The sequence below is a fragment of the Passer domesticus genome, chromosome 3, assembly GCF_036417665.1.
Source record: "Passer domesticus isolate bPasDom1 chromosome 3, bPasDom1.hap1, whole genome shotgun sequence".
In the NCBI taxonomy this organism is placed as follows: domain Eukaryota; kingdom Metazoa; phylum Chordata; class Aves; order Passeriformes; family Passeridae; genus Passer; species Passer domesticus.
Genome location: NC_087476.1, coordinates 71,962,064 through 71,986,625, shown reverse-complemented (window position 1 = coordinate 71,986,625; position 24,562 = coordinate 71,962,064). Strand labels below are relative to the sequence as shown.

At 41.7% G+C, this 24,562-nt stretch overlaps 2 protein-coding genes across 2 annotated transcripts in view; both read left to right on the top strand.

Moving 5' to 3' along the window:
• The window catches only part of NUP133 (nucleoporin 133), a 30,026-nt gene extending 14,950 nt beyond the window's left edge, over positions 1-15,076 (top strand). The window contains exons 16-26 of the mRNA XM_064413863.1: positions 125-247; positions 703-802; positions 1,778-2,020; positions 3,181-3,314; positions 4,927-5,085; positions 6,508-6,643; positions 8,455-8,573; positions 10,092-10,172; positions 11,235-11,299; positions 13,625-13,713; positions 14,719-15,076. Coding sequence (XP_064269933.1) covers positions 125-247; positions 703-802; positions 1,778-2,020; positions 3,181-3,314; positions 4,927-5,085; positions 6,508-6,643; positions 8,455-8,573; positions 10,092-10,172; positions 11,235-11,299; positions 13,625-13,713; positions 14,719-14,855 — 1,386 coding nt within the window. The 3' untranslated portion in view covers positions 14,856-15,076. The remainder of the gene's footprint in view (positions 1-124; positions 248-702; positions 803-1,777; positions 2,021-3,180; positions 3,315-4,926; positions 5,086-6,507; positions 6,644-8,454; positions 8,574-10,091; positions 10,173-11,234; positions 11,300-13,624; positions 13,714-14,718) is intronic.
• A 3,939-nt stretch (positions 15,077-19,015) lies between these two features.
• Positions 19,016-21,329, top strand: ACTA1 (actin alpha 1, skeletal muscle). The gene is made up of 7 exons (XM_064413862.1): positions 19,016-19,082; positions 19,162-19,304; positions 19,466-19,790; positions 19,933-20,094; positions 20,307-20,498; positions 20,617-20,798; positions 20,912-21,329. The coding sequence occupies exons 2-7, from the start codon at positions 19,176-19,178 to the stop codon at positions 21,053-21,055; spliced, it is 1,134 nt and encodes a 377-aa protein (XP_064269932.1). The 5' UTR covers positions 19,016-19,082; positions 19,162-19,175; the 3' UTR covers positions 21,056-21,329.
• Positions 21,330-24,562: the final 3,233 nt, after the last annotated feature.

Below are 24,562 nucleotides of genomic sequence, written 5' to 3'. Positions count from 1 at the left end.
AATATTTTTGGCTATCTATGTGTTTATACTAAAGTACTTAATTTTTCTATACAGGTCTTAGCTTTCAGATGTCAGCTGATAGTGGACATGTTTGTGTTCAGTGTAACTTCTTTCTGTCTTCAAGGTATCCCAGATAGATTCCATCTTTGAATGCTTATTAGAAGAGGAGGAGCAAATCCTGAAAGACATGCCTGTTGAATCAATTGAGTGGGCCCAGATAGTTGTCAATGTGAACAACATCATTAAGGTACAGAACTGCCTTAACCAAGATGTTTGTGGGAGGGGAAGATAAACATTGAAGAGCACAGAACAAGTTGAGTGTGGCACATCCAAGTTACTGACCTGTGAAGAAAAATGAATGTGCTTTTCAAATGTCCAAATACAGCAGGAAGGAAAAGACAGCCTTGGGTGGAATTAGGGACATTCCTTTTCCTCCTGAGCCACTGTTAAATATAATTTGAGAAGTTGCAGTTTTTTTGGAAGTTGCAAAGTCATGAATATGTAGCAAAGAGTGAAGAGCTTGTGTTTGAGCACTGAGGTTTCTTGCTCAGTCAGTATGTCCCCTTCTGTCCAACTGAGAAAGTGGTGTAGAAAGAATGTGGGTATTGAAGGAACATTTCAGAATTACAAAAGACGACATCTTTTGTGGTCTGTGTATACTGAGGTAGACTTTAAAATACTGACATCCATACCTTTCAACAGGATATGCTACAAGTTGCCTGTCAGTATCGTCAGTCTAGAGACTCTTTATATAAAGCAGGTGAACTTCCAGAAAGAGAACCTGAATATATTCCATGGACAGGTGAGAAAGTACTATTACAAGTTCATAAGTTTCAAAACACATGAATTTCAGTCTGAATTTTAAACTTTCTGTTAAAAGCTGCTACAGGGTTGTCAGTGAGAGTAAGTGAAAATGAAGTTTTCATTTGGGGAATGAAATGGTTAATCAATGAACTCTTAGTTTGTCCAGTACTGATAATGCTTTTTTAAAACTTGCATTACAAATTTGGTGATAAAACCAAACATTTGGGAAAGAAAACTAGTTTTAGAATTTTTATAGATTTTTTTAATGCATTGGTTCTGGTTGGCAGATCTGTGGGGTACATAACATTAAAATAAATAATAAAATGTGATCCATAACTGTTTTAAAAGGACTGATGATTTTCTACTTGCAGAAATGTTGTTTTGTTTTGATGGTTTAATAGTGTGAAAAACTATCAGAACAAGTGTTCTCAGAAGCAAGCACTTTCCAGTTAATGCTTAAGCTTCCTTGTAGCCTCTACATGTAAATCACGTTTGTTTAGTGCTTCTAAGACAGAAGTCTTGCAATCTGTATTCCTCCTCTCAAAAGCAGACCCATACAAACTTTTGATCTTGTGTTTTGATGACTATATCAAAATATTTAAATCAGGTTAACAGAAGTTGCCTTTTCCTCTGTGTATTCCCTTACTTTGCTTAGAAATAGTGTGGGTTGTTTTTTTTCTTCTGGAAAAAGGCTGATGGTGGTGGTTGGCAGCATAGATCTGCATAGTTCAGGCTTTTAGCTTACCATGTCTTGGCCCAGTTTAATATGTAAAAGTAGATGGAAGTAGTTGTTTATTGCTGGAGGCGGAGTGATGACGGTATAACTTTGATTTTCCAAAACTAAAACATTTACTGGCTTTTTACCTTGTGTCTTTTTTTAATTATCCCATAGCAATGTTTTCCTTACGCTTTGCCATAGATTGTTGCGGTGATTGGATTCTTGCTGTAACGTTCCCTGTGTTGTTTCCCCAAGCCTCCAGTGGCCTCCGCGCGGCAATAACGCGCCAGCACGGTACCATCCTGAAGGTGGTGTATCCCCAGGTGGACAGCAACCTCCGCAGCGTCCTGGCCGAGCAGCTGGTGGCACTCCTGGATTGCTTCCTGGATGGCTACGTTGCTCAGCTGAAGTCTGTGGATCGTCTGGCTGATCAGGAGCGGTACAGCAGCGTAGAAATGGAATATGTCCAGAAGAGATCTGAGCTCTTGTCCCCTCTCCGTGAGTGGTCTCCGTGTTCTTTAATGCAAAGCTTAAGTGGTCCATTCGATGAGGAAATGGCATCTGTGTATGAATTCTGCTTGCTTTGCACAGTTGCTTTCAAAGTACAAATGGCTGGTCTATGATTTAATGAGATGATGAAAAAATAAAAGCAGATTACAAGTTAGCATCCAGGACTGTGCTCCGTGTGTGTACCTCTCCTTAGACGGCTGGCTGCTTGAAGTTTTGTATTCTGCTAACATGTTGCATTTTGCTGGCAGTTTTTTATTGTGTGCTGCCTGGCTGAAAGTAGCCTGTAAAAGGATTCTAAATGTTTGTATTGTTGCAAGCTGAGATAAACCTATATGCCTGAAAGCTTGCTTGGTGTTTATCAGTGATTAGTTACTTTTTGAAGCCAAATTATTTAATAATCGTACCCATTTAACGTGTTGGATGTGGTTACTGAATGAGTAACCTATAGAAAAGCTCCCTTTTAAAATGGAAATAAGCTGGTGTAAATGCATTTTAGTAACTTTGAAAAGTTTAAGTATTGTTGACTGAAGTAAATTATATAAATAGAACAATATAATGATAATTTTGAGCGTTCTTAGAAAAAGCTTCATAAAATTATCATTGCCCACATTTATGGGCTCTGTTAGCTTATAAATGCCTTTTATATTGTTATGTTCAATCTAAGGTTCATGTTTCTTTACAAACAGAACTAAGTCTTCTGCTGACTCTTACATATTTAACTGAACGAAAAGGAAGATTCTAAGTAGTTTCTCTTCAATGCAAGCCCAATTATCTTTACTTGTTCTGTTCTTTTTCAAAAGCCTATGGCTGCTGCTTTTTTGCTTTGTGTATTTAAGTGGCTGTTATTGTAGATGTTAAGTCATGGGTGGAATTGCCTCCCCCAGTGCAAATAGCAGATGATGCTAACTTCCAGAGGAAATAGAAGACATGATGCCATTTAGTATTCCCTTTTTCCTTCTTGTGCTGTGGGACAGAGATGGTAGGACTGTGAGTGAGTGTGCGCAGGGGAGATTTATGCAGGAGGAGAGTGTTCCTTTGGGAATGTGTGACTGGCTCCTCCATAGCAATATTTGAAACTTGTTTTCATTTTTCTGGTCTCAGACAAAGGTGAACTTGTTTGATAAAACTTCTTTTTCTTGGTTACTTAGTTTCCCTGGGACAGTACCAGTTGGCAGCTGCTTTAGCAGAGAAATACTGCGACTTTGATATCCTGGTGCAAATGTGTGAGCAGACAGACAACCAGACCAGGTTACAACGCTACATGACTCAGTTTGCAGATCAGGCAAGTCTCTTCTGTTTCCTTTAGGTCGTGTTTTATAATAAGTTTTTATCTGAAATGTTACAAAATTTACTATTTCTTTCTGGGGTTTCTTTTCCTGTTTTTTTTTTTTATGCTTATGTAATTATGTATATATACAGGGATAATGTGGAAAATTTAAGTTGATATTCCCTGTAAAATATTCAATGGAGTATTTTACATTGGGAAGGCAAAGCTAGCCAGCAGAAATAAAGGTACTGCTTTTATGGGCAGTGCCTTTTCATGGGACCTTTTTGGGCCCCAGACATGTTTTCTCACTCTTAGCGTTTTGTGATTTCTTCACTCAGGTGCTGTTTCATTACACTGTTTTTTTATTAACCTAACATAATATGAAATGGAGGATAATTTCCGAAAGAGATTAAATTGTTAAATATATAAGCAGAAAAGTAATTAATGTGTTAATATAAAAGTAGTTAGGAAGAGTAGGAAGGTAGGGCTGTTGCTTTGGGGTTTTTTGCATTATCCTGCTACATATTTGTTGGACAGTTTTTCCACTCTGTTAAAATCTAGTGTAAGAATTAAGTGTGCTGAAATATTAGAAAGCTTAAGGAAAAGGTGATAGAGCTTACTCAAAATATGTGGGACTGGAACAAAAAGGTGTTAATTTGAGAATTGGTGAGATGAGTGTGTTTAGCTTTACACAACTATTGGGGAAAGAGAAATCCTACAATCTACACATTTCCTAGTAAAGAGAGTACATAAATGTTGTTTAAATAACAAAAACCAGAAATATCAGTAATAGACAGAAATTATAACAAACTTTTAAAATAGTGCATCTTAAAATACTCAGCCTGACTGTCAAAGGGGATAAACTACCTTTTTTTTTTCCTTTTCATATGCTTTATTTTAAAAGGGAAATATAAAACTTCCTGAAAAGAAGTTACTGTGGCAAATGTAGAGCTGAATAGATAAGTCTAATGGACTATCAGACTGATGGCCTCTTCAGACTTCATTTTTAAATTGTTAATGCAATTAAACTTTAGCATTACTCTAATATTGTCCTGAAAAGACTAACTTAAATCTTGAGCAGAAATCCTGATTAGATTTCACATTCAAGTTTTTGAGGGTAAAACAGGATGATTTTTCTTACAAAAAAAAAAAGAGGTTTTATTAAACAATGCCTGAGAGAAGGAAGGTTGCAGGTTAACTTTTAGGTAGGAGGGAATGTTTCAAAAACAGTGACAGCTGAAATAAACTTGTTTATGAAAGGAAATAGTGAGCATGGGGTTTTGAAGGGGGCAAAGAAACAGGTCTGAAAATGAGACAATAAGAATTGTAATTCCTGTTCTTGTGTATTAATGTGAATAATTTACTTCTGGCACTTCCGTCACTTTAATTGAAGGATTCTGTGTTGATCAGCATCTGATGCAGAGAGCTCATTAATGCTTTAAACACCTATCAGGACTCTTATGGGGGTTTTTATCAACACTGTAATTTCTGTTGTATGTGTGTGTCTGGCTTTATCAAGCAGGTTCTTACTATTTTCTTACTAATCATATTTTATAAAGCACTTAGAAGGCAAGACAGATAGTGCAATGTAACTTGTAAAATTTGTTCATATTTCTGTTATATTCAGAACTTTTCAGATTTCCTGTTCCGCTGGTATCTGGAAAAAGGAAAGCGAGGGAAGCTGCTATCTCAGCCTATTGCTCAGCATGGACAGCTGGCCAGTTTCTTGCAAGCACACGAACATCTGAGCTGGTTACATGACATCAATAGCCAGGATTTGCAAAAGGTAGGGTTTCTTAAATACAGCCAAATGGAAATACCACGCGTTGAACAGGTCAGGTACATATTCAAGTAGGTAATTTAGCAAGTTATGATTCTTCCCAATCAAAAGACAGCTTATCCAGTTGGGTTAGGGGAAAGATGACACAGAATTAATTTGGTACTTTAGGAGCACCAAGAGCCTCCATTCAGGCACTGTCTGGTATCTCATGTAAGCCACTGCACCATGTAATGGAAATTAGGGCTGCTTTTCATCCCTGCCTAGTACTTTTTTGCTGAGGAAATTTGATTTGGCTACACAATCACGACTTTGATGGAGTTGGGGATTTATGGTGAGTATCAGTAGCACTATAATATTATCCAGCCAGGGAAAAACTGAAACTTCTCTTTCAAGACTAGCATCTTAAAGCTAAGGAATTTGGAGGTATCATGAATGTAAAAAAGGTATTGGTAACTTTAATCACTTACATCCATAGTTTAAAGTATTTTTAGTAGCAGATGTGCATGTGGATGGATTAACATGACATTGTTTTTAAACATGATCATTTGTTGCCTTCTGGGCTTTCCAGTTGCGTCCCCTCTTCTTGCTTCTCAGTCTTTCCATTGTTCTGCTAGACTTAAAAATGCATTTCATTTAACAGTTAAAAGTATTTCAAATCAAAAATGGCTTCTTTCAATCCATATGCACGTTTGTTAAGCATGGAAGCCATGGAAACATTTATCCTCCTGCAAATTAGAGGTTCATAATGCCATATCCCTCTTAAACAAAAGCATCCCACCTACAACCCCAACCAAAACAAATTAAAACCACTCTGAGAATATTGTAATACTCTATTTTTGTCAATTGAAGTTTTCTATGTCTATGTCTATTTCTTTGTCTATGGCAAAGCACTTTGAAAAGCAGGTAAGGATTCTAAAATGTACAGTTAATTCTGTGTAGATAGTTTATTTCTGAGTAAGGGCTCAGAAACTGTTCCTTTGTCTGATAAACAAATTCTTGCCTCTGTATTTGGTTACTGCAAAAGTTATACACAATTCTGGTTTTTCAAATTCTTAAATTAACAGCCAAAACAATCTACATGAAAAAGATTTGTGTCCTGTCAAAACATATTTGCCTGGCTTTTATTGCAAAGTATTGAATTAGATCCTAAAGATACAATGTGTGAAGTTGCAGTTTATCCTTTGAGAATTTGGTAGGATTTTTTATTAGCAATGTAAAGATTTTTAAAATATTTCGTTGAAAGAGAGCATCTTCTTGAAGAATGTGATGCAGAGTTCCATTGTGCAAATTGTACAACTTTTAAAACTAAGGGTTATAGTTCTACAAACAATAAATAGCTGTGAGACTTATGTTCAGATAAAATTCTTGTCTGTTAACCTTCTGATCCTAATTTATAAAACTGGTTTCTAACATCTTTATTAATTTTAGGCACACAGAACATTGCAGACTTTAGCAAATATGGAGACACGATATTTTACAAAGAAGAAAACACTTCTTGGCTTGAGCAAATTAGCTGCACTAGCATCAGACTTCTCGGAAGACATACTACAAGAGAAAATAGAAGGTAAGAAATTAAAACCAGGGCAAAGTGAAGAAAAGACTTACTAAATTACTGAATTAGAATCCCATTAATTTTGGAGATGGTTGATTTTTGTGCATTGAGGGTTCTGACTTAGTGTGGTAAGGATAAATGGGCTGATGATTTTGCTCATTTTAAGAAGCACAAAGAAGGCAGCATGAGGCACTAACCTCAGTGTTCACTTTCATGTGTGAGTTAGGGCTATGAGCATGGCAAATCTGTACCTTTCCACTTTTTCTACTAACATGTATAATATTGGAAAAATAACAAGCTCCACCTGTACTTTGAGAAGTGGCTGAAAGTGCTCAACATTCACACTGAATGTATTTTAATGAATCTGCATTTTATATTTCAGATGCAAGGTAAAAATTAATTAATTTCTTAGAGCCCATTTATAGAATGGCTTTCACTTTTGAATTCTTCTCAAGTCCTGAGGCTGTTAGGCTATACAAGGAAATCCTGTAACTGTGTTGTAGTGCAGTAATGCAATTGCAAATCTATACAGTTGTGATCAAGAAGTGCTTTCTCAGATTTTGCTCTCTGTATCTAGGAAGGTTACCATGGCAATGTTTTGCTGTACTCCATCTGAAATTATGTGAGCAGGAGAAGTACAAATATCTATCCTGCTTCATTACCAAATGCAATGGGTCCACTGCTCTGCCATTCTTACCCCTTTGGAAAATACTGTTTGTGCAGCACATGTGCTGTGAGTTTGAGGAAAAGCAATTTTGCATTACTGGTTGAAGGATTCTGGCCACCAGGGGGAAGCTTTGGAGTATGACTCAGGGTTGCTGCTCAAGCTTACTTCTGTTTATCTGTGTATTTATCCATCTATGTAATTAATAGTTCTTAAATCTTGTTTTAAAAAGCCTAGTAATAATTAGGTTAACTAAGTAGGCTTTAAAAATTATTTTTAGCTCATAATAATAATGTATTATCTGCCTTTTAAGTTGTATAGCATTGCATGAAATCTTAAAGTATAAATCAGGTATTTTATCACCTTGAAAATGCCTATGCTGATGTGAAGAATCTCACCTTTAAATAGGAAAATTTAAAAACTAGAAATGAGATAATTAAAGCTTTATTTTAGTGGACTAGAGGACTCTAAAAATTTGTTCTGGACTGCATTCTACTACATATTTCTGTGTGGCACAGGATGTAGTTGTTAAAACTTAAAACTCTTTGTGTATCACTTTTCTGTTGATGAAAAGGACTAATTATTTCTGCCATATTTTGCTTATTCCTTTAAACAGATAAAATGCTCCACAGAATTATTTTCCCTGTTCTAACATGCTGTGGAAGTTGGTGGGAAGGGCAGGGTTCATATGGTGTGGTTGGTATTATTCCCTTTTGGGTGTCTCAGACCAGCAAGTTTCTCATCCTAAAGCAGCTCATACTGGCAAGTATAAAACAGTCAAAAATTGAACAGTTCATGAGATGGAACATGTCCATGGCACAGCTCCCTCAAGTTGCAACCAGCTCATTTCCTGTGCAGTCCAACAGCTTCCATCCAATCCTCTGTATTAATTTTGAAGTTTTAGGGCAAAAGTAGAGTTATGCATTTTCATTACACTGGGAACATGAGTGGAAAGTAAGAACTAGTTCCCTGGAAAAGCAGTATTGAAGTGGAAGTGTTTCTGTGCTTTGGGAACATGGATGAGAGTCCAAAGAGAATGCTTCATAACAAACGCTTGTAAGCTTGAATAATATTGTGGCTTGACAGTTGTTGTTGTGCCCCAGAATTTATTATTACATTTTAGTAACATGAAACATTCATTTCCTTAAATGACTACAAGAAATATCAGAGCAGGAGCGCTTTTTGTTACATCAGGAGACACTTCCCGAACAACTCCTGGCAGAGAAGCAGTTGAACCTCAACAATATGCCAGTGCTGTCTGCATCTCAGCTCATTGATGTAAGTGTCCCATGTTTTCTTCATTGCACAGGTCAACTTCCAGTATGTTTTCTGCCCCTTTGTGATAAAATAAATGGGAAGGTCACAGCTGCCTTTATCCCTTATATGACTTGCGAAGCCACCTAAAGATCTGATGTATGAATTAGTTTAACTTCACTTAGTTTCTACCACCAAACATCAGAATGATGGGTTTAGTGCTAGTTTTTTCTGTTGAATGTGTGCTTTGGAGTGCTGCTACGAGAAAAAGCAAAACAGATCACTGCCAGAAGTTGATTTACTGGTCTAAGCCAGTTTTTGGATGTGAGACACTTCTTACCTTCCTTTACATTCTTGATAGAGCAGAACATGGTAGGGCAGAATGAACAAACAATTCTACCTTAGTGGAGAAGGAGGCTGCAAGATAGAAAAAGGAAGTACTAGAAGCAGGAAGATACTTTTGGTCACCTGTTGCAAAGAGGCACAGGAAGTCTTTCTACTTTTGTTTTCTTTTACAAAAATCCAACCTGTAATGAAACAAAATTTAGAACTGTTCCAGTACTGGGATAAGTAATAGTGCTGACTCCTTTTTCACACTCCTTTCTGGGAACAGCCAGGAGCCAGTAGCCTTACTGACTCTGCCTTGTTTGCCACATTTTTTTACCATCCAGTGATGGTAAAAAATACTGGATTTTTTTACCAGTATTTAAAATACTGGTACTCCACGAATAACAGCAATACATTGAAAAAGAAGTCACTTATGTCTGGGAGCCAATATTTTTGTATTTTTCTGTAATCCTGTAGAAAATCTAAAGCTAGCATATAAACAAATGTGCTTGTTTACATTCTCATAATTTTCTTAGAACTGTGCTAATAGCAGATTGTGAAGTCCTTACCTGTATCTTTAAGAAAGGCTATCTGTGGGATTAGGGAAGGCTAGGAGGTGTCAGTCAGGACTTGGCAAGCGCTCGCACCACAACAGTTTTCCTTCTGAGCTCTCTCTTATTGTCAAACCAGTGTTAATACTTGCTACTTGCAATGCAAAAATGAAACAGAGAAAGTGTAAATTAAGAGAGTGTAAATGTTAATTTTTCTTTGAAGTACTAATTTATAGTTGGGTGATATGAAATACTGAGGGGAACTTGTTGTTTTTAAGGGGTGAAAGGCAGCACATGTGCTGAAGTATTGCTTTGAGCTTAATTACCAAAATAATTCAGAGAGCTTATTTGTGGAGCTGAGCTCTGGCTACAGTAGTCCAGGAATGTTACAGCCTTAAATGGCACTTAAATTTGAAACCCAGCAGCCTTGTATCCAGTATCATTTGTCCACAGACCATTGTCACGTAGGTGGAATGCTGTTCTAAAACCTTAAGTATATTCCTTACTATAAAAATACTAGTGGTTGAATCAAAACATATTTTCATGAGGAGGTCATGTAAGTAGAAAATACATGGTGGGCTTCCCATAGCGGGTTGTCCCCGATACCAGTTACGTTAGTTTGTAGGCTAAAAATAATTCTCCACATTAATCTCTGATTTCATAGTTGTTCATATGTGATGAGAACAGAAGAGCCAATGAATATGACTTCAAGAAAGCACTTGATCTGCTGGAGTATATTGATGAGGTAGGAAAACTTTTTGAAGGATTTATAACCTAGAGACTTTTATTATTATTTAGGCTAGGGTGGTGCATCTGTAGTTAATTAACATATTAGCTTAGTTTATGGTAATTAAAGCAACCCCTGATGTGTTTTTCCAGTTTGTTTTTAAGTCACTGGAGACATAATGCCAAACGTAGTTTAGATAATTTGAGAAAAATTACATTCTTCATCTTCACTTCCCATTTATAGTCTATAGTTTCTTTTTAGAGCCTTGCTTCCCTACAGGAAGGCTCTGTAGGGAAGCAAGGCTCTGTCCTGTCTCCAAACAGGACAAAGATCAACTGGTTTTAGTAGTTTAGTTCTTGTGTCTTCCCTCTTGACAGTTTCACTGATTGTCCTGAGGTAATGTGGGATAGTCACCACTTCCTAACATGTAAATAGCTTTGAACCACAGATTTGCCATCTGCTTTTTTTCCAATTTTATTTTTTTTTCATCTCAGTAAAATAAAATGTTACTCTAAACCCATGCAATTGCAATTTTTTTTTTCCCACAGGTACTAAAATTTCTAACAACTTGTGTAGAACCGTTCAGCACAAATTGGAGTGGTGGTTTCTGTGCAGTGAAGAAACTGCCCTTTTCAAATAAAATGTGTATCTTTGAAAACATTTACTAATGTATTCATATACATGTGTCTTAATGTGGACACTAGTGCATGTTAGTTAGCTTGGCCATACTGATAAAAGAGCTTTGACTCCATCATTGAGCACATGGTAAAATAAAATTTGCCTAGAATACAATGTTTTGCAAATTGGTATTTTTGTGCCCTTTTACAAGCTGTGTTAGTTGATCGTCAGCAGTCAAGTGGTGCTGTAGAAAGTCTGAATCCATGATTTCATTTGGAAACAAACAGTGTTTGGTGTTTCAACAGTCCAATCAGATCATCTGTTAAAACAGCATATGTTAAAAATTGTGTTTGGTGATTGAAGAATCTAATTCATTGGTGCAATCTGCGTGACAGTGTGATTATTTCTTTGTAAAAAACCCTACAATTTTAATATGACTTTTTCTCCTTATATGAATTGAAGGAAGAAGAAGTGAATGTAAATGATCTTAAACTTAAAATTCTCTGTAAGGCTCTCCAAAGAGATGGGTAAGTATACATATAAGTTACTGAGACACAGCTTTTCCAGAATTACATTTTAGTGTCACCAAAAATATTTAATTTCGCAGGATAAGTAAAGTATAATATGTCTGATCAGAGCATGTATTCTTATTTGTTAAGTGAAACCATAGCAAAAAAAATCTGCAGTACTCTGTTGGTTTATCTCACTGGCAATCTGCTGTGCAGTCCTGGCACTTGATGCAGAAATGAACCCATGCAGCTTTTGTTCTTGAACCCTTTCCTGAGGTAAAAGAAGTTCAATGCTGAACCTTTTTAAACTTTTTTTTTCCTTTGAAGCATCTCAAGTAGAAGTTTTTTTTTTAATAAGATTACATAGGCAGAGGTCTCTCCTGCAAGGTTTTATTTCACTTGGGTTTTGCCATTGAACGACACTGGCAATTTCATGACCTTTTTGAGTTAAAACTGCATTTTTGGTTCTAAGAGACCAAAGCCTAACCGGTGCTTAGAAGAGCCACTCTTGTGGATGTTCAAAACCAAATACAGGCAGAATCCAGTTGGTCACAGGGATCTTCTCATCAAACGGTGGTACTATTCTTTCCCAGGTTAAATAACACAAATGGCATTTCCTCCCTTTCCTTTCCAACTCTCAGAAGTCTTCTGACTTTCCTAACTCCCACCTATTTTCCAAGAGGAAGCTAAGGAAGAAAAGATGAGGAGAGAATTCATTCCAAATGCACTGTGCCATTTGTGATTAAAATGGAAATAAGCAGCATTTGGATTCACATTTATGTGTAGGATAGATTCCAAATGGCAGTGGTGTCTAGGAAATAATTCCTAATTGCATGGATAAGTTATGTCCATATATAATAAATCATAAGCAGAGAGAGGTTTGCACTATTCCAAGTGTTTTCCCTCCCTGTAATTTTAAAGACAGAAGAATTCAGAGCTCCTGCATGGCACCAGTCTAGTTATTGGTTTATGATCTGTCCACCCTGGACAAGCACGGGGTTTTGAGTGTGGTATTTTAAGAGTTCAAATATGTACATATGTGACAAGATTTTGGCCACTCTGGCAGCTAACCAGAGGTGAGATGCAGACTTTACACTGAATAGTGGGTAGAAAACATGATGTCCCAGCTGAGATCCATCCAGCAAGGCTCACAAAGGCTTACAGAGAGGTGGTGGTAACTTTCACCTGTGTGCAAAAGTAAACATTCAAGATATGACATGCCTACTTTTGAGGATGGCCTGTGGTTTCTAACTTGAGGGCTACAGATGGTGAGAAGGTTCTTAAGTAGGATGGACAGCCTTGCTGAGTGTGCTCCTGATGCTCTGCTAGTGTCCTCACCATTCTCCTCTGTGCCCAAGGCAAGAAAATCCTCCTTTCCTCACATTCTTCCCAGTGGAATTAAAGATGTAATCCTAGACATTTAGGAGCTGAAGAGACATCGAGGAAAAACCAGTGAAGTACAGAGGATTTGTCAATAATAGCTCCTGGATCCAGGTTCAGATCTGTTACAAGCACGTCCCACAGGCCTGTGGTAGTTTAGGGAGTGATATGAGAACCAGTTTTGTCTAACAGCTTAGCACATGGAACGGGAAATTTTAACAACTGAAACGTTGGAATCACAGCAGAACAAGTTAGGTTGGTGTTGAATTTAAACTGGAGCATATAAAGGTCTGCAAGGATGAAAAAATTGTCATTTAAAACAATGTTCCTCTTACAAAAATCTGTTTGGGATTTTTTTAATCACAAATGAGACTGGTGTTCATGAGTCTTTGTTTAATCACAGAGCAGATAAACTGTTTTGTGATTGTGTGTATTGTTACAGGCCTGCAACTTAGATTTTACAATTTTTTCTCTATTTCTTTTCTCAGTGCTTGCTATTTGTTTTGTTTTGATTTTTTTCACATTAGAGAATTGCTTCTCTTGTTTTATTTTACCAAAAAAAATCTACACTTTCATCACCTCAACTGTAAAATATAATTACTGAGAATAGGTAGTTCTTAACTCAATGAATAATACTTTTATATTATCAAAGAAATAATGTTGTTTGGTTGGGATTTTTAATGGTTTAAAAATGGGAAGCATTATTAAATATTACATTATACTAGAGTAGTTTTGTTCCAGTTTTACTGGAGTAATGACTAAGTGACTCAAGGTAGAAAAAAACCTCTGGCTCTGAGCTATAACCAAGCACATAATGCTTCCATATGGATGTGTATTAATCACCTTTGATAATTTATCTAATTTTCCTGTGGTTTGTTTTTTGGTTGTTTTTTTTTTTCCTTGTTACTGTTCCTATTAATTTGTCTGTGTAATTTTTTCCCAAAATTATTCTTTGACTTGCAGATGGTCCTGTCCAGATGGTAGAGATGATCCAATTGAAGCATCTAAAGATAGTATATTTGTGAAAATACTACAAAAGCTGTTGAAAGAAGGTAAAGTCTACTTAAATATAATTGAATGAAATTGTTGTTTCAAAAGCTGCTTAAGATCAATGTGTAAAAAGTAGCATTATTAAATTCTCAGAGTAATAAAAAAATCATTCCACTAGGCAGTTAAAATAATTTGGAGCTAATTCTATCTGTAAACTGTTCAGGGATATAAGAGGTGAGCAGATTTCTTGGTGGTAATCTTAGTATCTTTATTTGCTCAGCAGAGCACTCAACAGATTTTTAGCAGCTGCTTACTGTACAGTAAAGTAGGTCTTCTGGGGGTAAATATGTCTCTTCTGTAAGATACAGATACAGGATAGTAACTAATTGACTGTCATTCAGTAGAACTTAATCTGTTTTAGCCAATTTTTTTTTTTGCTTTTGTTTTTTCTCTCTAAAAGCTAAAGCAAAAGAATACACCTCCCATTCTCCACTTAAAGCTGGCTATAGGAAGTTATGGACATGGAATTTACAGATGGAGGAGGGAGGGAGAAAAAGGAAGCAACTGGGAGTCAAAGACTCTTTCAAATATTACTGCATAGAAACTTTTTGCAGAACACATAAGGCTTCATGTAAAAAGACAAAACTTAAGTACTTCCAAAAAGTTCCAATTTTGGGTGTACAATCCTATCAATTCCCTTGCATTTTTAAGACTTGCAGACCCTATGCTGGAACTGTTGCAACTGAATATATAGTTATTGTATGACTGAGCTTTCTTTCCTCTTGCCTTTCTTTTATTATTTATTTATTTTGATGAAGTGCTATATAAATACTTGAATTTTAGGTTTAATCATTGAATTACTAGACTCTGGATTTAAAAAAAAACCTCTGTTTTACAGGCTATTTAAGCTTTGTTGTATTTCTTGACATATATAATAGAATCAGAGCTTTCCAGTTCCAAAAGAGTAATTTAGCTGTGAGGCAGGCAGGGTGCTTTCTTAAAAATTATATTAACTGCTAATGCAAAGTACTTTAATCAGTGTTGTAATAAATGGTTCTGTTTTGTAGGAGTTCAGTTAAGTGAGTATTTACCAGAGGTGAAGGACTTGCTTCAAGCAAATGAACTCGGCAACTTGAAATCCAACTCCTACTTCAAATTTGTGTTAAAAGCAAACTATGAACTCTATGTTCAGGGACAACCATGATTCTCACTGGGATTTTAAAATATTTTTTCTAAAGAACTTTTGAATTCATATTAACTTTTTTTATATTCTGTTTGGTTTTTTGCTAAAGCCTTGTGATAAAGTCTGTATGAGTACTATACTTGGTCTTAAATGTATAGACTTTGATGCTTTAGTCGGGGACGCAGAGTTGTGTTTTCAGGTGAAATAAAAATAAAGTTTTCATTTTCAGTGCCTTTCATAAACTTGCTGTTTTGTTCTGTATCTGGGTTAGAACGTGTCCTGTCTGAGACTCAAGGATGCACAAATGCACAGGGTGAAACACAGGGACCCACTGCAGAGGGTGGGAAACTTGTCTTGTCACTGCTGGGTCTGTGATTTCAGTTCAGAGAAAATACTGAACACATTAATGCTGGGTGACTGCATACATTGCTTAACAAACAACAGGTTATTCTCTCAGATAATTCCACTCTTTGTACAACACTTTTTGCTGTAGATACTAGGTATTTCAGTTTTCCCTTAAAGGTTACTTGCACAAAAAGGATAACTGGCTTGTCACTGATCACTCAGCTTGTCTGTGACAGAAAGGAATAAAGTGCAGCTCTCATTCAAAGCCTTCTGATCCAGTAAATACTCCATTCTTTCAGTTCATACCTGTTAAATTAAACTTTTTCCAAACATTTCAGTATTGCATCCATTTAACTTCCCTTTAAGCTATTTCTAGTATACATGTAAAATGGGATTAGCAGCTCACCATGCAGTCATTCACAGCAACTGCTTGTGCCTAGGCTCAGAAGAAACCTCGAAAGCAGTTATGAAAGTGTGGGAGTACAGCATGATCTTCCTTACTCCCATGCCTTGGTCTCTCCTGGTAGGCACTACTAATTTCCTTTTTTCCTTTTTGACCCCAGTGCCACAGTTAGTTATCTCTGACAAGGGAATAATTTTTTTAAAAAAACAATTTCTCAATTTTTCTGATTAACAACAGAATTTAGTCTTTTAATAAAGGTTACTGCAGTCTGAGGTATTGCACCTTTCTTTTGCATGTAGCTCAAGAGCCAGAAACTGACTGCAGAGCAACTTACACGCCCTTGTGTTTTACTTGTCTGGCTCCATGCCTGCTGCAACAACTTGATCTAACAGCTGAGAAGGTCAGAAGTTAAATTGGTTGAAGAGAATCCAGTTTCTAGTTTTAAAAGCACAGCTCCCCTTCCGTGGCTTCCCCTCCTCCCTGTACTAATACAGTAAGCTGGACTGAGAGTCTGAACATGTTTGGAAGAATAGATTTATGTAGAGAGGTTCAAACTAATATGGGAAAGAAATGCACTAGCAGTCATCTTCTAAGATTGTTCTAAGCAGCGAACTTTGCTCTTCTGCAGTCTTGCATGGCTGGGAAGTGTGAGTGTAACTCCCAGCTCCGGCTTCAAAGGAGTTGCTCGTTTAAAGCCTTGGAAGAATTCCACGTGTTCGCCTGAATGTCACTTTGAGGGCGGTTTCACATCGGTAAACTTAACAGGGTTTTGGGAGAAAGGGACTAATGGAAGAAGTGATTGCTTGCCCCTGCCAAAATATATTCTGCCTTAACTTTTCCTAGACTCCTGAATTTTGCTTGGAGAGCAATCTCTGACTGTCCACCATGTATCACTTTGGGGCTATCTCATACCTTCTAGACTGTTGGCCAGATCTCTGTGTTCTGTCAGGAGTGGCAGGGCAAGCCCTGGAAAGCTACTCCCGGTGCAAGCGGTTCTGATCACCCTTATCCATTGTTTCAAAGTACTTGGGTTCTCTGCTGCATCGTGTTTGTCATGGTTGGTGTAAAAGTATTATCCAGCATTTGGGAAAGAATGAGCTGTGTAGGGTTTTCAACTGTTTTACTCTACTGCTGGGTTGGGAGGCACTTGGCGTTTATACAACAGCTTTCCATCTGACTATTGCCAAAACAGAAGGCTACTTACAATGAGTTTACTTAAACAAAGCCTCATTAAAATAACTTCCATGTCTAAACAGATGTTTAATGTTCTTGTACTAGTAATGTTGAACTGGTTCTCTATTCTGTTGGAAAGTTTGAAGAGTCTTGGATTCAGGATTTTTCCTCCTCTCTGTCCTCTGCTTCATTATGTAATAAACTGTGCTTGTGCAGAACCCATGTCTCAGATTACTGCTCCAGGAGGATGCCTTCATTTACCACTGCATATGGAAGGTGGCAAATGCCACAGCTCTAGCTTGTTTCTAAGTGTAACAAAAACAAGCTTGTGACAAAAAGATGAGAGTTAAAACTGCCTGAGGGAGATGGATAGCCCCTCTTGAACAAGGATATACGTTGTTTCTTAAACAGTTATTTTCTCAGTAAGGGAGAGCACACAAAGTATGGGAGTACACATTTGCATCCTTTGTTGTCGCCAGAGCAGCAGGAAAGTTTTTCAGTTGTCATTTGTGATCAGTTTCAGAAACTGTGCATGGTGGATAGTGAGTTCTTTGTGCCCTGTACTGGAAACTAACTCCAAGTGCTTTCTGACTTGAGACAAGAGCCACATTCATTTAGTGAATCCAGATAAATATCAGATCTACCTGCAGAAAATGATATTTTACTCAGAAGTGGGAGAATTTAACATTGCCATTTGGGTACTTTGCTGTAAAATAGATTGGGATAGAGAAAAAATAAAAGGGAGCAGAAGGCATAGAGTGGGTTTATGCTTGCATCATGTTTCATTGCAGGATTAAGGATGTTTATCTTTCAGCGACGTTAAGGTTTCTGTTACTTGATTTCTGATTCAACACAACCAGCCGTATTTTGGAAACCACAATGAAGCACTACAGTTCTGTAAATAGATTTGGTGGTTGTGATGCCTTTAAGTGCTCTCAGGCTTCCGATTTTTGTACTGCCAGTTGTTGATGACAGAACTGAAGAATAATACAAGTTGAGGAACAGGGTGAGAGAAGAGCACATTTTAATAACCACTTGACAGGAATTCAAAATCTATAGCAGAAGGAATTAAATGGCTGCCAGAGGTAAAGAAGAATGCTGCCAACCTGGAGAATGTAGAAGTTAAACAGAGGAGAAGAAAAGTTGTCTGCTTCTCTGTTGAGCTCTCTTGCATTGGAGGAAATCACCTGCAGAAATACCTTCACTCTCAGGAGACTCCTCACAGCACAGCGCTTCTAGCCTACTATTCCTCTTCCTTCTTGCCTGACTCCCTAAATTTTCAAAGGATTTACACTTGACCGATTGTGTCTTCAGAGAGGATCATGAAGGTTGATTTGCATCAACATAGTGTCAGGGCTGCAAATCTGCTTGCATTACTGCCTCTCCGTTGGAAACCAAGCATCTGTAAAATCTTCCAAGTGTCCCACATGGAATCTCTGCCTAAATACCCGTAGCTGAAGGAGATGAACTGTTCCTTTTCACTTGCATAGTACCTTCAGCTCGTCAGGGATGACTTGCCTGTGAGATCGCACTCCTTTCGGAAAGGGTGAGCCACAGGGATAGCTGCAGGCTTCCCGTGTTGCCTGGCCGAGCTCAGCGGCCAGCAATGGGCACTCGTAATGGCACCAGCATTCACGACTACGTCAGGTTTCTGGGATCAGAGCAGGATTAATCCTTTACCAGGCTTCTCTTCGGGCATTTGTCTGACAGATGTTATCCCGTGCATTTGTTTTCCTTTTTAGAATCACAGCAAGGAAACGATGCATGGCTTTAACTTGATGTGTAAAGTTTTGCATGGGCTGTTGCCCCGCGTGCCCTGCAAACTAGAGATCTACCTTGTCACTTCTTCTCTCCCAGTTCCCTTTCTCCCCCTGGGCTCACCTACAGCTATGGGAAAGGCCCGGGAGAGACGCGTTTCCCTTCGCAGCCCCAAGCCTTGGCACGTGGTGGCCGCGGAGCCGATGCCCCTCGGGGCTCCGGGCCGCCCCCACCTGCTTTGCCCTTAACGGGGCCGCTGCTGCCGGGGGATTATTTCGGCCCCGGCTGCGGGCGGTGGCGGGGGGGGGCTCGGCAGACGCGCCTTATACGGCCGGGCCCGGCTCACCTGGGCCGGGGCCAGGAGCGCCTTCTTTGGGCACCGCCGGGCCGGGGCCGCGCCGGGCCCGACGCCCAAATATGGGGACGGCCGGGGCCGCATTCCTGGGGGCCGGTCGCTGCCGCCGCCCGCCCTGATAAAAGGCTCGGCGGCGGCTGCGGCGGCCACGAGTGACCCGGCGAGGAGCGGGAGCCTCTCTCTCTGCCCGACGCGGAGCCCGCAGCCAGCCCAGGTAAGCGCCGGCCCCGCCGCCCCCGCCCGCGGCTGCCGGCCGGCCGTGAGGCTCAGCCCGCTGCCCTGTGCCCCCGCAGACACAGCCGAGACCATGTGTGACGAGGACGAGACCACCGCGCTCGTGTGCGACAACGGCTCCGGCCTGGTGAAGGCTGGCTTCGCCGGGGACGATGCCCCCAGGGCCGTGTTCCCCTCCATCGTTGGCCGCCCCCGCCATCAGGTACGGCGCTCTCCCCCTCCGAGCCTCCCCGCACGCCCTGCCACGGCCCTGGCTGCGGATCCCGGCTGCCTTCCAGCCCTCCGCATCCTCCTGTCTTGCTGGGGAGCCCCGTGCTGCTGCCCGTGGAGAGGTTGCTGAGCCCCCGCTTTCCTCCCCTGCAGGGCGTCATGGTGGGTATGGGTCAGAAGGACTCCTACGTAGGAGATGAAGCCCAGAGCAAGAGAGGTATCCTGACCCTGAAGTACCCCATTGAACATGGCATCATCACAAACTGGGACGACATGGAGAAGATCTGGCACCACACCTTCTACAATGAGCTGCGTGTCGCCCCAGAGGAGCACCCCACTCTGCTCACTGAGGCCCCCCTTAACCCCAAAGCAAACCGTGAAAAGATGACCCAAATCATGTTTGAGACCTTCAACGTCCCTGCCATGTATGTGGCCATCCAGGCTGTGCTGTCCCTGTATGCCTCTGGCCGTACCACTGGTGAGTGCAAAGTCCTGCTGGCTCCTCTTCCCCAAGCAAGGATGCCCGGGACTGGTCCCCTACATCTGACAAGCACTCTGCCCCCCAGGGCAGGACCCTCTGTGGGCCACATCTCTCATTCGGCTGCTTCTTGTCTCCCCAGGTATCGTGCTGGACTCTGGTGATGGTGTGACACACAACGTCCCCATCTATGAAGGGTATGCCCTGCCCCATGCCATCATGCGCTTGGATCTGGCTGGCCGGGACCTCACGGACTACCTGATGAAGATCCTGACTGAGCGTGGCTATTCCTTTGTCACCACAGGTAAGCACCATTCCCTCCTCCAAAAAGTTCCCTCTCGCTTCCAACCCTCGCCCTTCTAGAGATGCTCTCACCCCATTGCAAGCCCCAAAAACAGTCCTTGGGGGAGCTTTTGTGCGGTTGGGGGTCTGGAGTCCCAGCAGACCTGTGGAGGCAGCACAAGTGCTCCCTGTTCCTCCTCTGCAAACACTGATGCCTTTGCTCCCCCCTGACAGCTGAACGTGAGATTGTCCGTGACATCAAGGAGAAGCTGTGCTATGTGGCGCTGGACTTTGAGAACGAGATGGCCACCGCTGCCTCTTCCTCCTCCCTGGAGAAGAGCTACGAGCTGCCTGACGGGCAGGTCATCACCATCGGCAACGAGCGTTTCCGCTGCCCAGAAACCCTTTTCCAGCCTTCCTTCATTGGTGTGTGCCCCCTCCCTCTCTCTTCCCTTGGCTGCCCTCCCATCTCTCCAGAGTCACCACGCAGAGCTCTCGCTTTGCACTTAACTTGTGCCTGCCTGTTTCCCCCTGCTGCCCCCAGGTATGGAGTCCGCAGGTATCCATGAGACCACCTACAACAGCATCATGAAGTGTGACATCGACATCAGGAAGGACCTGTACGCCAACAATGTCATGTCCGGGGGTACCACCATGTACCCAGGTATTGCTGACCGCATGCAAAAGGAAATCACAGCCCTGGCCCCCAGCACGATGAAGATCAAGGTAAGGCTGGAGCGCCAAGCTCCTGGGAGCAGCCTTCTCTCCGCGCACAGCCCCGTGCTGCCACCCGCAGCAGAGCCGTGTGTACTGATCTCGGCTCTCTTGGTGTTTTCCAGATCATCGCCCCACCCGAGCGTAAGTACTCTGTCTGGATCGGTGGCTCCATCCTGGCCTCCCTGTCCACCTTCCAGCAGATGTGGATCACCAAGCAGGAATACGATGAAGCCGGCCCATCCATTGTCCACCGTAAATGCTTCTAAACATGTTTACATGATCACTTTGCCAACCACGCTCAGGATGACAACCTTCAAGGTTGCAGGCAGCCGAGGGCCTGCAACAGCCATGTAACTTTCTATTTTGTAACAATTTCTGGTTACTGTTGCTGCAAAGCTCCATGTGACACAGTGTATGTAAAGTGTACATAAATTAATTTATTTTATCTCCTTTTGTTTGTTTTTAAAACCAATGCCCTGTGGAAGGAAACAAAAAACTTCAAGAAGCATTAAATCATCAGTCATTCTGTCACACCCCTAATGCTGTCGCTTGTCGTCATTTGCTCGGGTTCTTCCATCACTTGTGGATGCGGTGTGGGGGCGGTGGGGCAGCAGTGCCCAGATGGGAGCGGGGCTGGGGAGGGGACAGCAGCCCAGCCAGAGGAGCCAGCTCTGTGACCCTTGGGGTGCAGGCCAGCTCTGTGACCCTTGGGGTGCAGGCTGCTCGGTGGCACTGAGGGCATTGCGGGTGCATGTGGCATCACGCTGCTGCAAGGGGGGTGGCCCGGCACTCTGCAGCGTGCCAGTCCCAGGCAGGAAAGGGTTACCTGGAGCCTTTGCTTGCAAAACATTTCTTTTGGCTCAGCCTGCCAAAAAAGTAGCCCTGGCACGCTCCCGAGGAAGGCAAGGCTGGGGCTGAGGGCAGGTGGCGGGTGCAGGTTAAATAAAGAGCTTTCCACTCCACTTATGGGAAGCCCACCTGCCACCGTGTTGTCCCCGGGGGGCTGAGGGCAGCCAGGGCCACTTCCTCACCCTGCCTGACACCCTTGCCCTTGCCAGTGGTCACTCAGGGGGAGCTGCCTGCCAAGGGACCACCCCCTCCTCTGCCCCCTGGAACCACCCCTTCCCGGGATCACATCCTGTACTCAGGAACTCCCCAGGAGCCCGAAGGAAAATCCCAGGGGCTTCCCCTTGCTGCGGGCATTTGCCTGCCCTGTTTGCCGGTGAGGGGGCAGAGCAGAAAGGTGCCCCTGGCCTGTCTCATTTCTCTCTTACTGGGGCGAGGGGGCTCCGGGACCCCCTTTATTTCCAGCATTCACACACACCCACACCCACACCCCCCAGGTGTTCTCTCTGGGAGCTCCAGTCCCCCTGGGAGCCATCCTAAAGTCCCGTCAGGCTTGGCATATGTTCCCAGGTCAGGACATCAGTGCAGGAGCCATCAGCCTATGAAGAGGGAGGACTCCAGGAGCACAGGACCCTGTCATGAAAGCAGTGTCTGAGTTTTGGGGTGCTCTTTTGCTGTGGGAGACAGCAGTACCAGGGAAAAAAGAGATGATTTTCAGACAAACTTCCAGCCCAGGGAGGTTTTTTGCTCTGCTGTGGCTATGCTAAGGGTGAATTTGTTTTGCATTTTAGCTGGTTTTACTTGCATTAAAGTGAGACCCCTACATGAGTTCACTTTTTCATTTAGCACTATCCCAAAGCAAAAGCCTGTGGGAGGAGCTGCTCTGGTCCTTCCCTGGTACCTGAGAGCAGGGGGGGGGGCACAGGGCAGCCCTAAGGCTCAGTGACTGAGGAGGGACTGGAAACCAGTTGCTTCTCAAAAACCAGCTGCTTCTAAAAAGCAAAAAAAGAACTTTTGTTGCCATTTGTGTAGTGGCACGTACTCCATCTGCCAGCTCCCTGTTGGGATTCTGGGAGATGCTTAGCCTTAAGTCCTCAACACTTGATCCCTGATCTCAGGTTCAGTTGTGGCTTAGGTGGTGAGATGGATTTTAGAAGCTGCTTCTGCTATTTAACTAAAAGAATGTTTTAAAAGCACAGAAAAACAGTTAGCTTAGAATGGTAGCCTCATGAGTTAGACAGCATTCTCAGACTCTATTTTTTCACCTATAATATTAATGCATGGCCCTAAACCCACAGTGGAAGAGGCTGATTTTTGAAAGGGGGAGTGATGTTGAGCTCTCTGTCATCTCCAGCCATATCAAAATCAAAGGGATCAGGAGATGCTTCTGAAGGAAGGCCTATATTTTGCAGTGCCAAACTTGGGTTAAGGATCCCTCATGAGCACAGCTGTGGGGAGAAGTGAGTCCTTCAGCTGTCAGACAGCCTTGCACTGAGAAGCTGATGCTGCCACTGACATGTCATAGTCGCCTCTAACAGCAGCATTTGGTCTCACTCGAACCTACAGCATCAGGTATTCTCCACAGCCTCTGTGCCAATTTCATCCAGTTGAAGATAAATGACCTAAAGTATGTTCTAACAGCTGAAAAGAAATTACTGGTTTGTTGTTTTTATCATTTAATCAATGAACAGGGATGCCATGAGTCTTCAGCCTATGAAACCACACTGTTCAGGTTTTAATTTCAAACTTAAACACTGTCTTTATCCTGAAACCAGCCTTTTATCTGGGCTTGGGGTTTTCCTTAATATTTTTAGCAATTGAAGACACAGATTGCTTGGGAACAGGTGAGTTGGATTTTCATATGGCTCACAAGCCCCATTGTTGGGAAAGTGGTTTGGAGAATTTTGCTTGTGCACAGTGGTCTGGGTTTGGTCTTTATTGTGCAGTTCCCAGTAATTTCATTACCCTCCCTGTGCCTCTAACAGCACTGTTGGCAGCACAGAAAGGATCCCCAGGACCCAAAGGATCCCCAAGACCAGCATCCTCTGTTTTGAGAAAGGCAGAGAGATAAATGGGGCATCAGAGGAGTAAAATGGGATAGAAGGAAGGATGCAGGACACTCATGTACTGTGGGAGGGAGGGTAATGAAGGGGAATGGCTCTTCCTTGCACCAAAAACATCATCTGGGGCTGCAGCTCACTGCTTGCTCCACAGCCATCTGGATCCAGGGCTGGACCAGCACTGGACAACCCTCCATAACTTCAGTCAACACCCAGTGGGCAATGCAAGAAGCTGCCCTCAGTCCAAATATCACCAAGAAATGGAAAATCTTGAGAGAGGAAGAGTCCTCGAAAGGCAAAGAATGATGTGGTGCTGTTTAGATGAGCTTGGGAGGCACAGTCATGGCTGGGTTTTGATGCCAGCTTCTCCCACATCTGCAGATGCCTGGGCCAGTACCTCAATCATATAAGGAGGTAAGGGAAAACCTGGGTTCTGAGGGAGCCTCTGAACAAAAGAGCAAAGGAAATCCATCCTGGAGAAGATGAGCACACTGGGGAGGTTTCCTAATTTTATTTTGATGCAGATTTTGCTGAAGTGGAAATCTGCATTTGCACAGAGAGCAGAATGTGGCCCAGGATGGACTACTGTCCCATAAAGGTGATGGCTTTGTGAAAAGGGAACTGGCACCCCAATATGCTTCTCCCCTTGGGTTCCAAAACTGTAGAAATAAAAAGCACTCTGACCCACGGTATTTACTGGGCTTGGCTTTGCTGGGAGGACCTGGACACCCCCTCAGACCTGGCATCAGCACAGCCCCACTGTGTGCTCTCTTGACTGTGTGTCTCCCATGGACTTCTGGACAATAATGTTTATTAAAAGAATTTTACTAAAGGGACACTTGAAAACTATCATTGCTTTTCACAGAA